Source organism: Ursus arctos, unplaced genomic scaffold (assembly GCF_023065955.2).
Source record: "Ursus arctos isolate Adak ecotype North America unplaced genomic scaffold, UrsArc2.0 scaffold_2, whole genome shotgun sequence".
Lineage (NCBI taxonomy): Eukaryota > Metazoa > Chordata > Mammalia > Carnivora > Ursidae > Ursus > Ursus arctos.
This window is the reverse complement of record NW_026622874.1, coordinates 9788925-9805893: the sequence shown is the minus strand read 5'-3', so window position 1 is coordinate 9805893 and position 16969 is coordinate 9788925. Positions and strand designations below refer to the sequence as shown.

Here is a 16969-nt window from a genome sequence, read left to right as displayed (position 1 = left end):
AAATAAAGAAAAATGAGAAGTAAAAAAAGACGAATAAGAAAAAATACTCGAGACGGGAAAAAATGAGAGACAAATTATTAGAGGATTAAGAATAAAGAAAATATAAAAGTATCATTAAAACATAAGAAAAAAATCATTATGTGAAAATTTGATTCATATTTTAAAATCCTGTTCAATCATTTCTTAAATTCCCAATCAAAATACCTTATTCCTTCCTGTTCTACTTATATAGAACATAACTCTTATATACAATTCTATTAAGTTTTACATATTCATTTATTTATATCTCTAGTTCCACTAAACCGTAAATTCCTGAGTGAGAGGCCATGTCTTTGTCACCGTCGTCCTTGAGCTTTTTTTTTTTTTTTAAGATTTTATTTATTTATTTGACAGAGACAGCCAGCAAGAGAGGGAACGGAGCAGGAGGAGTGGGAGAGGAAGAAGCAGGCTCCCAGCGGAGGAGCCTGATGCGGGGCTCAATCCCAGAACGCTGGGATCAGCCCTGAGCCGAAGGCAGACGCTTAACGACTGAGCCACCCAGGCGCCCCGAGCTTCTTAAGTTTCTACAGTACCTACTGTACAGTAGGTGCCCAATAAATACTTGGTGAGTTGAGTGTGTCTGAACACTACTGTCAAGGATTTAGCATAAAACACTGAAGAAAGGGTGGTAAGCTTAAGAAGGGGGCAGACTACTAATTTCTTCTTCTATACACACTTGTGAATTGCTTGGTTTATCATACTAAGAATGATTTATTTTTATAATTTTAATCCATTTTCAGAATTATTTTTCTTAATTTAGTTAATTCAACAAAGAATACTGAGAAAACCGTGTTCAGAAAATAACCAAGTGTTCATGACTCAGCCTCATTCACTCTGATTATGCAAACACATTTGGCTAAGTATTCTGTGGTATAAAGACTGGTTGGCCCACTTAAAATGTTTCTGCATTTCCAACTTTCATTATGTAAGAGTCACAAAGCTGGACTGTAACTTCACTGGAGCACATATCTCAAAAGGAATTACACAGCAGCAACAAAATAAAAGAGCAAATCTCACGTTTTCAGTAAGACCAATAAACTAAAAAATAGCTTTCATTAGCCAGCATACCCTTTTCTTTGTCAATTTCCTAATTCACTTAAATACACTGGCACATTTAAAATCCCAAAAAATATTTATAAAGTTATCCTCATTTTCCCCTAATTTTACAGCCTTCTACACCTGCAATCATAAGAACTGGATATAGTTTTGTATATCACGGGAATTAGAAAATTATTGCTCTTTATTACCTTTAAAATATGTTCACTAATAGAAGTTGGTCCAATACCAAAAAGTCACTAATAATTAATAAAGCAACAGTTAATTTCAAAAACATTTACAAGCCAAACAGTAAAGTGATTAAACATAGGACATTAAAAAAAAAAAAAGCCAAAGTGAAAAATGTATCGGAGAAAGAAGCTATATGAGTTAAAACAAAGATTTTTCTATTGCTGCGTACTTCAAGGATATATTATTTCTGGTTTTTGCCTTTTATAAATAAGAAGATGGTTTGCTATTTTATTTTTTTAAAGATTTTATTTTTAAGTCATCTCTATACCCAAAATGGAACTTGAGCCCACAACCCCAAGATCAAGAGTCACATGCTCCACTGACTGAGCCTGCAAGGTCCCGCAAGGGTTCACTATTTTAGTCACCTAGTTTTCAATATATAATATTATATATCTAGATCTATATATAATAGATATAAAATGTGATATATAAACTTCAATAAGACTAAATGTTTATGTTCACCAACAGGATTTTACCTATTATCATTTACTATTCATATGTGGACAGCAATTCCCTCCTCTCCCCATTACGTGTGTGTGTGTATTTTAACTTACCTTTTTCTCACTTACTTGTATGTATTTTGTAAAATGCACCTAGGGATGTATGTTACTAGTTCTTAACTGTGGCAGAGAAGCATGATCAGGAGAGAAGGGACTGCTGTCCACATCTGAATAGTAAATGGTAACAGAAAACTCCTATTGGTGTATAAACATAAACACTTAGTCTCTTGGGAGTTTAGACATCCCACTTTTTATTATTTTAATTGTTTTCCTACAACTGTTAGAAGTGTTGGTATTTCTTGCTTGCTGCTGTGCATCCATAAAGTTAAAGAAACATTTTGCTACTAAATATTTTCTCTTTAAAAATATTTCACAACACTTTTTTCTAGAGCCTTATCCTTGATTACTAGCCCCTGTTCTTTCATGTATATTCCATGTCCTTTTACAAAACCTAGACTACAAACACCTTGAAAATCAATTCCATTTTTAGAAGCCCTTCAGGCCCCAGGAGTCACTGAAGTAATGTTTTCTGAACTAAATGAATAATACGGTTTTCAGTAAACTTACCTCTTCTCTTCTTTCTTCCGCAGAAGGAGTTTTAAGTTCTCGCGCTGTATCATCTTTCGGGTCAAAAAGATATATATAATCTGAAGAGTAACTAACAAGAATCTCTTGGCCATCTTCACTGTAACACAGAGATGTCACCCTGCAGGACTTATTATTAAGATGGGAAGGGATAAAACGGGCAACCATTCCAGTAGTTCCTCGACCTGCATAATTCCCTAAATAAGAAAACAGGAAGTTGTGTAAATCTTTTAAGAAAAACATTTTAAAAGCCCTTAATCTGAATTATGAGATATGTGATTTAATGTAGCAATATAAAATCTAAACTATCATATTCTATTTCTAGAAGAGGCTCTTTTCTCAAAAGTCTGATTTTATAACAAAATATAAAGAATAGAGTATAAAGGCTACATAGCTTCAAAAAAAATTTCCTGAGTGTCTGGAAGTATATAGATTATATAAATGTTTTACAGATTACATAAATGTTTTATTCTAAATATGAGGTATTTAATCAATTAAAATGATTTTTGATTACAGTTACACTCTTTCATTTTCTAAAACTTTTCCCCCAATGAAGATAGTAAAATTTTTATAACATAAATAGATGAGCTTTTATTATTAGCATACTAGATAAAATAGTATTTTCCCTTTAAAATGATTTACCTTTTGCTTTAGGTTAAAAAACTTTTTTTAGTTTATTTATTTATTATTTATTATCTTAGTAATCTCTATAGTCAACATGGGGCTCAAATTCTGCTCTTCTGACTGAGCCAGCCAGGCACCCTTGTGAAATTTTCCTCTTATAAAATAACAGAGTGGGGACATTATTCCAACTTTAATTAATTTTAACAGTCAACAATGTAATATAATATGATAGGGAGGGGTCCAACTGGCATTTTTTGCCCCTGGAGGTCTGGGAATGCTAAACTCCAAGAGTCCCGCAAAAGGAGATCTTGTCCTGCCCAAAATGTCAATTATGTCCCATCTGTTGAAAAATAATAATTTAGCCTATAATTTCATCTTATATTACTACTGTTTCCCCTAAAAGTGCATATCCAAATAGATAAAGAGTTCTCACAGTTACAAAAAACAAAACCCCCCGAAAAAACACTTAGTCTTCCTTTTTATTTTAACTCTTTCTTGTTTTTTAATAGAGCGAGAGTATGCACACGAATGGAGGGAGGGCAGAGGGAGAGGGAAAGAGAGAATATTCATGCCCAGAGTGGAGCCCAACTCAGGGCTCAATCTCACAATGCTGAGATAGTGAGGTGAACTGAAACCAAGAGTCAGATGACCAACTGATTGAGCCACCCAGGCGCCCACAAGCTAGTCTTCCCATTTCAATAATCTATGTCCACTTTTACTGGGCATAAATTGACACTGAGATTGACATTGTTAGTTTCTGGCCAAGTCCACTTTTATTTTTAGCAATATAAAATATGTGAAAATAGATAAATGTATGTAGATTTGGTGGGTGTGTGCGTATATAATCCTGGCCTTCCCTTACTGAGAAAATGCTAATAACCTGGCTTTAAATTGAGTATTTCGGAGGTGGTTTCACCCCATAATGGATGAGCAGCAAATGAGGAGTTTACGAGAGATTCAACGTCAGTGCTGCAGCATCACTGACAGTACTTGACTGGACATAAACGTGCTGTACATGAACACGTAGCCAAGTCACTGTTCTTCCCTAACCCTCCTCTCTACCACAAACAGAAATCAGGAAAGCCAAGTGTTGTGGGCTGATAGTGTCCCCCCCCCCACCCAAATTCATGTCCATCTAGAACTCAGAATGATTCTGGAATATTTGGAAATAGGGTCTTTGCAGATGTAATGAGGTCATACTGCATTAGGGTGGGCCCTAGATCCAGTATGACTGGTGTCCTAATAAGAAGAGGAAAATGTAGATTCAGATACACACAGGGGAGGATGTCATGTACATGTGGAAGCAGAGAGTGAAAGGAACATTTAAAAGCCAAAATTGGGGGCACCTGGGTGGCTCAGTTGGTTGGGCGTCTGCCTTAGGCTTGGGCCCTGATCTCAAGGTCCTGGGATGGAGCCCTACGTTGGGCTTTCTGCTCAGCTGGGAATCTGCTTCTCCCTCCCACTCTCCCTCTGTGTTCTCTCTCTCTAATAAATAAATAAATCCTTTAAAAAAATAAAATTTAAAAATTATAATAAATAAATAAATAAATAAATGCCGAAATTGCCAGCAACCACCAGAAGCTAGGAGAGAAGCATGAGTCTTCCTGAGAGCCGCCAACAGAAAACCTGTAACACCTTAATTTTAGACATCTAACCCCCAGAAATGTGAGAATCAATTTCTGTTATCTTAAGCCACCCAATTTGTGGTAATTTGTTATGACAGCGCTAGGAAATTAATACATCAATTGTTACAACTTTTTAAAGTGATAAACTGCAAAAGTATCACCTTGATAGAGTCATAAAAACTTGGTAAAATGCTATTTTTATGTAAGTATATATGTATGTATGTATGTTCCATGCCCAGTGTGAAGTCCAACGCAGGGCTTGAACTCACGACCCTGAGATCAAGACCTGAGCTGAGATCAAGAGTCAGATGCTTGGGACACCTGGGTGGCCCAGTCGGCTAAGCCTTTGGATCAGGTCATGATCCCAGGGTCCTGGGATCAAGTCCCACATCAGGCTCCTTGCTCAGGGGGAAGCCTGCTTCTCCCTCTGCCTGCTGCTCCCCCTGCTTATGCGCGCTCTCTCTCTCTGACACGATAAATAAATAAAATCTTAAAAAAAAAAAAGTCAGATGCTTAACTGAGCCACCCAGGCACCTTAGTAAAATGGGATTTTTTATAATAATCCATATAGTTTAACTACATTGTATTTACTGAATTGTATGAAACTAATGAAATTTTAAGACTGCAAATATATCATAAAGATTTATTCTTTGAACTGGCAGAATCTTATATTTTCTTTAACATACAGCTTTTTACCTGTGGCTCTTGTGCCCAGCATTCGCCGATCATATATTCGTACTGAGCTATCTGAACAACCAACAGCAAGATAATATGGTATTGGTGGACAAATAGCTACAGATGTGGCAGCACGTCGGCAGTTAATTAAAATATCCTATGAAAGATAAAACAACATCACACACAGCATTGCCATAGAGAGGCTACTCTAAAGATTTAAAACACTGAAATATTTTAACATTTAAAACATTTTTCTTTTAATTAGAAGGAAATAACCTTTCTCAGAAATCCTAACTCAGTATGATAATGAGAAGGAAAAACAACATGGTTTCTTTTAATTTATTTTTCAGATTTCTATCAGTGTTTCCAACAAATTCAGCTTCTGCGACACCAAAATAAATACACTCAGTCAATATTCCTCCTCCGCAGTTTATTGCTCTAAGGGAAATTCTTTTTTTCTTTACAGTTTGCTACACAACTTCAACACCAACTTCTAATACAATATTGTATATTTTCCCTATAAACCAACTTAAACAAAAAATACAGATGGAAATATAAATTTAATTAGTGGCTGAAAAAAACAAACAATATCTGAGTAATGCAAATTGCATTCTGAAGAGAAAAAATAAAAATCACCCCCAAATATAGGACTAAAACACTGAGTAATTACGCTAGACCAACAAAATTTAACACAAATTCACCCATAATCTTCTAACCCAGAGATTACTGTCCAATTTTAATTATAATCTTAATTTTTTGTCATTTATATAAAAATTTGATTCTTACATCCTTGCAGTCTTCTTTTGTGCAGCTAGTTTTGATGCGTGTATCAAACCACCGAACAGTTCCATCTTCACCACAAGAGAGAAAAGTATATGGGTCATTGGGTACAGTCATAATCTGTAGATGAAAATGAAAGTACAGGTAATGTTATTAAACATTTAAACAGATGGGTTTGAAAGACATCACTATTATTTTATAAAATAAAATAAAGAATAAAGAAGTAAAATTGTTTTTATATTCATAGACGATTCGATCATCTAAGTAGAAAATCATATGTAATTAATTCTTAAAAAATTTATTAGAATAAGTGAATTTAGAAAAGTTGCAGGATACAAGGTCAATATATAAAAATCAACTGTATGTCTATATACTAGCAACAAAACCATTAGAAATTGAAAATTTAAAAACCATTAACATTTACAATAATATGAAAAATATAAAATGCTTAAGGATATATAAGATACATCACTGAAAATTATAAAACATTGCTGAATAAAATTAAAGTCCTAAATAACAGAGATAAACTGTGTTCATGGATTGGGAGATTTAATATTGTCAATTCTCCCTAAATTGATATATAGATTTCAAATAAATTCCAGCAGGATTTTTATTACAAATGACAATTTGATTATCAAATGTATGTGGAAATACAAAAGAACTAAAATACCTTAAGTAATGTTGCAAAAGAAGAACAAAGGACTTCTTTTTTTTTTTTTTTTTTTTTAAAGATTTTATTTATTTATTCAACAGAGATAGAGACAGCCAGCGAGAGAGGGAACACAAGCAGGGGGAGTGGGAGAGGAAGAAGCAGGCTCATAGCGGAAGAGCCTGATGCGGGGCTCGATCCCATAACGCCAGGATCACGCCCTGAGCCGAAGGCAGATGCTTAACCGCTGTGCCACCCAGGCGCCCCAGAACAAAGGACTTCTATACTGGCTTCAAGAGTTACTATAAAGCTATAGTAATTAAGATAGTGTGATAGAGGCTTAATGGTAAGTCACAGGAAGAGAATAGGTACTGACCAAAAATAGATGAAAATACATATGGCCAAATGATTTATGTTAATGGTACAAAGAAAATTCAATCAAGAAAGAACAGTGTCAGAAAACTGGGTATCCATATGCAAAATAATGAACTTCAAGCAATACTTCATACTTTCTTAAAAAATTAACACAACATGGATCATTGATCTAAGGGTAAAACACAAAACTATAAAACTTCTAGGAAAAAATCCTTGTGACTTTTGGTTAAACAAAGATTTTTTGATATAACATTGGTCCATAAAAACAAAGAACTTTGATAAAATGGGCTTCCTGAAAATTAAGAACTTCTTTTGGAAGGACAATATTGAGAAAATGAGAAGACAAGCTACTGACTAGGAGGAAAAATTATAAATCACATACCTGAAAAATATCCAGAATATATTTTAAAAATCCCTCAAAACTCAATAATGAGAAATAAAAATACCACTAAGACAATGGGCAAAAGACTTCAACAGACAATTCACCAAATATATAAAGATGATAAACAAGCACATAAAAAGTATGCTCAACATCATTAGATAATTGGGAAATAAAAGTTAATAACACAAGAGATTCTATTTTATATCTATTAGGATGTCTAAAATAAAAAAGATTGACCAAAACAAGTGTTAAAAAGGATGCAGACCAACTGGCAGTGTCAGGCACTGCTTATAGAAATGTAATGTGATACACCCCCTCTGGAAAACAGTCCAGCAGTTTCTTAAAAAGTTAAACTTATTCTTCTAATATAACTCAGTCATTCTATTCCTAGGTGCTCACCAAAGAAAAATGAAAGTACATGTCCACACAAAGACAAATATTCAAATACAAATATTCAAAATAGCTTTATTTGCAACAGCCCAAAACTAGAAACAACCCAAATGCCCATCCAAAGATGAAATATAAAGAAACTGTGATATAGTTCTCTAAAGGAATACAACTCAGAAATAAAAAGCTAGTTAATGATACTCTAAACAACATGAATGAATCCCAAACATGAGTATTATGCTAAGTGAAAAAAAAATCAGACCAAAGGTTTGAATATATAATCTCATTCCTATGTAATTCTACAAAAAATATAAACGAATCTACAGTAATTGAAAGATCAGTCATTTCCCAAGAATGTGGGGGTAAGTAGGGCCTTACTTAAGAGAGAGGGAATAAAAATGGGAATAAGGAAATTCTTGGACAAACAGATATATCCATTATCTTGACTATGGAAATGATTTCAAGGGATAATAAATTTTCAAAACTTACCAGATTATATAATTTAAACGTATGCAGTTTATGATGTCAATTAAGCCTCAATAAAGAACTTTCTAAATTCAACATCTATTCAAGATAAAGACTCTTAGCAAACTAGTAACAGAAGGGAATTTCCTTAATCTGATAAAAAGCATCTATGAAATATACTTTTGCAAATATGAGACCTAAAGGGAAAAACTTTCGCTGTGAGATCAGGAACTAAGAAATGCAATCTGCTATCAACGTTTCATTTAAAGATCACATTTGAGGTACTAACCAATGCAGTAAGTCAAGAAAAAGAAGCAAAAGGTATATGGGCTGAAAATAAAGAAAAAAAATGTCATAATGCAAAAAAGATATGACTGTGTAGATAGAAAATCCGAAAGAATCTATAGTTGAATTATGAGAATTAATAAGTGAATAAAAAGATTGTTAGTTTTAAAATACTATAGTCAATGGTATTTTTTATACCAGCAACATTTAAAAACTAAAATACTTAAAAAGATAACATTTACAATAGTACCAAATACCAAACACTTAAAGAAAAAATTTAAGGAAATTTGTACAGTAATGCCACAATAAAAATTATAAAATATTAGTGAGAGAAATTAAAAACCTTAATAAATGCAAAAATATATTGTCCTCATAGACTGGAATATACAATAATTGTAAGATATTACTTTGCCCTAAATTTATCTTTAAATTCAGTATAATCACAATCCAACTTCCAGCAAACTGTTTTTTGTTGGAAACTAATATACTGGTTTAAAAAGTTATGTTGAAACACAAAAAATAAAGAACAGTCTAAATGTTAAGTAGGAACAAGAAAATGTACTAAATATCAAGAGTCATTGCAAAGCTACAGCAATTGAAATAATTTGGTACTTTAAAAAGTACAAATAGACCAAGCATGCAAAATAGAGTACAGAAATGATCTATGCATATATGAATTCTTAATTTATAATTAATGGCATGCTGAATACCAATGGGGAATAAAACCAATATTTCAATAAAAGATGGTGGGTAAATCCATATGGAAAGAGAGTGATGTCAGCAAGACGGCAGAACAGAAAGCCTCAACTTATTCCTCTACAGAAACACTGACTTTTAATAACAACGTAAGTCAAAAAGCCTTAGGGCACCTGGATGGCTCAGGTGGTTAAGTGTTGGACTCTTGATTTTGGCTCAGGTCATGACCCCAGGGTTGTAAGATCAAGCCCCAAGGAAGGCTCCACACTGAGCATGGGAGCCTGCTTGGGATTCTCTCTCCCTCTGCCCCTCCATCGAGGCCCCTGAACCCCACTCGTGCATGCTCTCTTTCTTTCTCAAAAAAATAAATTAAAAAAAAGTCAAAAAGCCTTTATGAAAATGCCAAAGACAAGCTAAGAAGGCAGTACACCAGTCAAGTTCAAAGCCAAGTACAGTCATATTGAAAGGAGTAAGAAAATTTCATTTTAATCATCTCAGCACCTCCCCCAAGGCAACACAGCTCAATACTGGGGGGCGGAGGAAGCCCAACCTGCAGCTTCTCCACTGGATAGGAAAAAGAAGAGTGGAATGTCTGTTCAACACTCCAGCTTATAGGTGGAGAAAGGCTGCCAATGGACTAGTTTCTGTCTTGCTTGACTCAGCATTCATAAAACTGGCATATCTTGAGAATAAAAGAGTTCAGTGACTTCACTGAAGCACCAAAAAACCTGCAGTATTGCAGACAGGAAAAGGAGCAAGATCACAATAACTGGAAAATTACACATACACACAAGACCAAAGAAGAAACATTGTCTTAAAAAGTCTAAGGGATCTCCAGAATCTCTAGCTGGGCTGACAGGTGAATACCTTCCCCTGCACAAAACCCATCTATAAAGACCAGGAGAGATGGCTGTTTTCTTTAAAGCAAAAATCACAACAACAACAAACAAGACACACCAACATACAGTGTAACAGCCCTATCGAAGGAACAAAATAAATCTTCAGAAACTGACTCTAATAAGATATATGAATTACCTAAGAATTTATAAATTGATCATCCTAAAGCAGCTCAATGCACTACAAGAGAACACAAACAGATGACTGAAACTAGGAAAACAATGCATGAACAAAATGAGAATATCACCAATGACATCAAAACTTGAAAAAAGAGTCAAATGGAAATTTTAGAACTGAAGAATATAATAATTACTTTAAAAATTCATGAGAGGGGATCAACATCAGGCTTGATCAAGCAGAAAAAAGAAACAGCAAACTTGAAGACAACTCTTGAACTTATCATGTCAGAGGAACTAAAAGGAAGAATGCAGAAAAGTGAAGAAAACCGTAAGGGACTTACAGGACACAACAAGCTGAGCAATATACACGGAAGTTCCAGATGGAGAAAAAGAAGGGGCAGAGAGCTTGTTTGAAAAAATAATGGCTGAAAACTTCCTAAATCTTCCCAAAGAAAATGGACATCCACACTCAAAAAGCTCAAAGGACTCTAAATAGGATGAGCCCAACGAGGTACACACTGAGACATATCACAGACAACTTGTCAAAAGTTGAAGAGAGGGGCACCTGGGTGCTCAGTCGGTCAAGCATCTGCCTTCGGCTCAGGTTACAATACCAGGGTGCTGGGATCGAACCTCATGTTGGGCTCCCTGCCCAGCGGGGAGCCTGTTTCTCCTCTTCCTCTGCCCACCTTCCCCCTCCCCCACTTGTGCTTTCTCTCTCTCTCTCAAATAAATAAAATCTTTATTTAAAAAAAAAGTCAAAGAGAGACTCTTGAAAGCAGAAAGGGAAATACAAATCATCATGTACAAGGAGCTCCCATAAGACAGTGGATTTCTCAGAAGAAACATTACAGGCCAGAAGGGAGTGGGATAATATATTCAAAATACTGAAAGAAAAAAACAAAAAACAAAACCCTGCAAACCGAAAATACTATATCCAGGAAAATTGTTTTTAAAAGTGAAAGAGAAATAAAGACCTTCCTGGACAAGCAAAAGCTGAGGGAGTCAATCACCACAAAACCTGCCTTACAAGAACTGCTAAAGGGAATCCTTCAAGTTACAACAAAAAACTCTAGATAGCAACACACAACTGTATAAAAATATAAATGTCACTGATAAAGGTAAATATACAGACAAATACAGAAATCCATAATACTATAAATAGTGATGTGTAGATCACTTTTAATTTGGGCATAGAATTTAAAGGATAAAAGCATTAAAAATTATTACAACACAATGTCAATAAATACAACATACAGAAAGATGTAATCTGTGAGTGATTATAATATAAAGTAGGGGAACGATATAAAGGAGTAGTTTTTGTGTGTGATTGAAGTTAATTTGTTATCAGTTTAAGATTAATTACTATAACTATAAAATGTTTTATGTAATCATTTTTTTTAAAGATTTTATTTATTTATTTGACAGAGATAGAGACAGCCAGCGAGAGAGGGAACACAAGCAGGGGGAGTGGGAGAGGAAGAAGCAGGCTCATAGCGGAGGAGCCTGATGTGGGGCTCGATCCCACAACGCTGGGATCACGCTCTGAGCCGAAGGCAGACGCTTAACTGCTGTGCCACCCAGGCGCCCCTGTAATCCTTATTTTAACCACAATGAAAAAATCTACAGGAAATGCACAAAAGAAGAATCAAAGGATGTCACTAGAAAAAAAGTCAGTGAAACATAAAAACAAGAGTAACAAAATCAGTATAAGATGTACTGGGAAAAAAAAAAAAGGTAAAATGGCAATAGTAAGTACTTCTCTATCAGTAACTACTTTAAATGTAAATAGTACACTACTAGTGGGAAGTTCGTAGCATTAAACACATACATTAGAAAATAAGAAAGATCTCAAATCAACAATCTAACTTTACACTTCAAAGAACTAACAAAAGAGGGGCACCTGGGTGGCTCAGTCATTAAGCATCTGCCTTGGCTCAGGGCATGATCCCGGAGTTCTGGGATCGAGCCCCACACCAGGCTCCTCCGCTGGAAGCCTGCTTCTTCCTCTCCCACTCCCCCTGCTTGTATTCCCTCTCGCTGGCTGTCTCTATCTCTGTCAAATGAATAAGTAAAATCTTTAAAACAAAAAAACTAACAAAAGAACAATAAATGAAACCCAAAGTTAGAAGAGGAAGAAAATAACAGACTAAAGCAGAAATAAAGGAAATGGAAGATAGAAAAAATATCAGTGAAAGTAAGTTGGATTTTTAAAAATATCTTCAATATTTAAAAACTCTTACCTAGAATAATAAGGAAAAAAAAGGGAAAAGATTCAACAAAAGCCAGAAATGAAAGAAGAGACATCAGTAATTATGCCCCAGAAATAAAAAGCACCTTAAGAGACTTGTATAAATAATTATACAACACATGGAACAACCTAGAAGAAATGGATACATTTCTAGAAACATAAACTAAATCATGAGGAAATAAATAATTTTTTAAAAGATTTTATCTATTTATTTGACAGAGAGCAAGCAAACGCAAGCAGGGGGAGCGGCAGGCAGAGGGAGAAGGAAACGGAGAGGGAGAAGCAGGCTCCCACTGAGCAAGGAGCCTGATGCGGGACTTGATCCCAGGACTCTGGGATCATGACCTGAGCTGAGGGCAGATGCTTAACCAACTGAGCCATACAGGTGCCCAGAAATAAACAATTTGAACAAACCTATAACTAGGAAGGAGACTGAATCAGTAATCAAAAACATCACAACAAAAAAAGCCCAGAAGCAGATGGCTTCACTGGGGAACTTTACCTATATTTAAAGAATTAACACCAATCCTTCCCAAACCCTTCCCAAAAAAACTGAAGAAACGGGAACACTTCCAAATTCATTCTATGAGGACAACTTTATCCTGATGCCAAAACCAGACAAAGATACTAAAAGAACACAGTACTACAGACTATGTCTCTGATGAATACTGATGTAAAACTCTTCAACAACATACCCCAAAACCCAAAAACATGTCATAATGAAGAACAAAAACCATATGATCATCATAACTGATACCAAAAAAGCATCTGACACAACACTTCTTCACAATAAAAACTCTCAACAAACTAGGAATGGAAGGAAATTACCCCAATCTAATAAAGACCATATGTAGAATCTCACAGTTAACATCATATTCAATGGTGAAACACCGAAAGCTTATTCACTAAGATCGGGAACAAGAGATGAATGTCCACTCTCATCATGTCTATTCAATATAGTATTGACGTTCTAGCTAGAGCAATCAGTCAAGGAAAAAAGAAAAAACATTGAAATTAGAAAGGAAAAGGTAAGATTATTTGTTTGCAGATGATATGATCTTGTATGTAGGAAATGCTAAAGATCCCATACAAAATACTGTTTATTTCGTAAATGAATACAGCAAAGCTGCAGGTTACAAAAATCAACACATAAAAATCAGTTTTTTCTATACACTAACAATGAACAATCTGAAAAGAAAATTAAGAAAACAATCTCATTTACAATAGCTATCTTCAACAAATCTATGGAATGGGAGTACATGCAAACACTATTATCAATAAGCCATTAATAGGTGAAATACATAAAGAACCCCTTCAACTCAACAAGAACAAAAAAGCAATCCAATTAAAAATGGGTAAAGGACTTCAACAGACATTTCTCCAAAGAAGATACGCAAATGACCAACAAGCACAAAAAGAGATACTCAACATCTCTAATCATTAAGGAAATGTAAATCAAAACCACAATGAGATATCTCCTCACACCCATTAAAATGGTCACTCTTAAAAAAAAGAGAAAATAACAAATGTTGACAAGAATGTGGAAAAATTGGAACCCTTATGCACTGTTGTTGGGAATGTAAAATGGAACAGCCACTATGGAAAACAGTATGGAGGATCCTTAAAAAATAAAAAATAAGGGGCACCTGGGTGGCTCAGTCAGTGGAACGTCCAACTCTTGATTTCGGCTTGGGTTATGATCTCAGGGTCCTGGGATCCAGCCCCGCCTCAGGCTGCAAGCTTAGCAGGGAGACTGCTTGAAATCCTTTCCCTTCCCCACTGCCTCTCCCTTCCCCCGCCCCATGCTTGCACTCTCTCTCTAAAATAAGTAAATCTTTTTAAAAAATTAAAAATAGAATTATCATATGATCCAGCAAACCCACTTCTGAGTATATACACCCAAAAAATTTAAAACAGGATCCCAAAGAGATAATTTGCACCCCTATGTTCATTGAAGCATTATTTACAATAACCAATAGGTAGACACAGCCCAAATGTCCACTGACAAGTAAATGGACCATATGGGATATACATACAATGGGAAAGTATTAAGCCTTAGAAAAGAAGCAAATCCTGTCACAGATTGACATAGATGAACCTTGAGGACATTATCGTAACTAAAATGAACCAGTCAGAAAAATACAAACACTGCATGATTGTACTTATATGAGATATCAAAAAACAAGCAAACTCAGAAACAAAATAAAATGGAGGCTGTAAGGGGCGGAGGGAAGAGGGAAGAGCAGAACTGTTCAATGGATAGAGTTTCAGTTTTGAAAAAATATTCTATTCCAACTACAATGTATATGTATTCAGCAAAAAACACCTTTGGCAAATGGGTATATACTGTTAAAATGTCCTTCTAGAGAATGCCTCTTCGTCTGTATGCTATTTGGGATTCTGATTTAATTTTCCAAGAAATAAATTATGTTAATACAAAAATCCATATGGAGAAAAAAAGTTTACTCCAACTTCATAATAATACAAAAATCAAATCCAGGTGAATTATAAGATCTAAATGCAAAGACAAAACAATTAACTTTTTAAAAGAGAAAATAGAATATCTCCATAATCTCGAGATAGGAAAAAATATTTTGACCAGGACTCATAATAAAGGAAAAGACCAAAATATTAGACAACATTAAAACATTTGTTCATCCAAAGACACGATTAGGAAAGTGAAAATATAGCCACAGAGTAGGAAAAGACAGGTTCATATGCAAAAGAGATTAAGAAACTCCTATAAGTAAAAAATGAAATAAAATGACAAATCCAATGGGAAGATTAGGAAAGACATCTGAATAGGCACCTGACAAAAGAATATATCCAAATAGCCAATAACCACATGAAGAGATGCACGACATCAGCAGCATCAACAGGGAAAGGCATTTGAAACCATAAGAGGACACTATGTAAGTTGCCAAAATTAGAGACTAATAATACCAATTGTTGGCAAAGATGAGCAACAATAGGAACTCTTATATACTACTGGCAGGAATATAAGTTGTTATAATTATTTTGGAAAATTATTTGGTAATACCTCTAAAATAAACAAATAGGTGTCCTATGACCAAGCAAGTTTACTTCTAGTATCTACCCAACGAAGTGCATGCATTTATGTACTGAGAGTCACGTAAAGGAATGTTCTCCAAATGGGAAATCAAATTTAATATTTTCATCAACAGTAGAAGAGATTAATCAGTCATGGGACATTCACACCATGGAATGCTATACAGCAATGAAAATTAACAAATTATAACTGCACCCAGCATGAATGAATTTCACAAATTATTAGAAGTCAGAATAAGAGGGCTTCTGGGATACTTAATGCTTTTATATTTCTTGACCTTAGGTAGTTGTTACATTAATAGATTTACTTTTTGATAATTTACTAAGCTATATACTTCGGATTTATGTACTTTGCCTATGTGTTTTGTACTTCAATTAAAAAAAACAAAGTTTAATGAAAGATGGAATAAACTCAACATACATCTAATCAGAATTACAAGAGAAAAAAATGGAAAAGGTAAAGAATAACCAAAGACCTATTGATTGCAAGCTTCCCACATTTTTTCAAGATGCCAATTTCTCAGACCAAAAACATCAATAAATTCCAAGTATGACAAATAAAAAGGAAACCCAAACCTAAATACACTGTGGAGATATTAATGAAGGAAAAAAAGCAGCAAAGAAAAACACAATTAAAAGCAGCCAAGGAAGAGAGACAAATTAACTATAAAGAAACCACAGATAGACTGATGACTGAGCTTTCAATTTTAACAATAAAGTGAGAACACAGTGGAGTATCATCTGAAATAAAATAACTATCAAACTAGATATCCAGCAAATATCCAGCAAAACTACCCTTGACGAATTGGTATAAAATTCTTCATTTTCTGGAAAGAGATGAAAAGGGAAGGAAGGAATGAAGAGAAGAACACTAGGAAATGAAAATTGTTTCTATTAACCTCTCACTAAAGGAACTGGAAAGAATGTACTTTAGGTACACAGTGAGCCTATAAGGACAATCTGTGGTAGAGTAGCCAAAGGGATGGATAAATATGTAGGTAAATCTAAACAAATACTAGCTAATGACATAATGATAATATTTAATTTATGAGAGAAAAGATAAAACTAAATTCAGAACAACATAAGCATGTAAAATTGGACAAGGGATAAAGAGATTATAATGTTCTAAGGTGCTTAATTCAGGAGAAGGGCAAAGGTATTTATTTATTTCAGGCTTTGTTAATTATTCTTCTGAAACATGAATGTCTATCTTCCATGAAAGTAGCAGAAACATGGGGTGCCTGGGTGGCACAGCGGTTAAGCGTCTGCCTTCGGCTCA

General features: G+C 34.6%; 1 protein-coding gene across 8 annotated transcripts in view; it reads right to left on the bottom strand.

The window, feature by feature from the left end:
* The window catches only part of DCAF6 (DDB1 and CUL4 associated factor 6), a 130762-nt gene that overhangs the window by 76370 nt on the left and 37423 nt on the right, over positions 1–16969 (bottom strand). For all 8 annotated transcript variants that reach the window (XM_026509446.4, XM_026509447.3, XM_026509442.4 and 5 more), the window contains exons 5-7: positions 6122–6235; positions 5357–5492; positions 2394–2608 (exon numbers count right to left, since the gene is read on the bottom strand). In XM_026509446.4, the coding sequence (XP_026365231.1) occupies positions 2394–2608; positions 5357–5492; positions 6122–6235 (465 nt within the window). The remainder of the gene's footprint in view (positions 1–2393; positions 2609–5356; positions 5493–6121; positions 6236–16969) is intronic.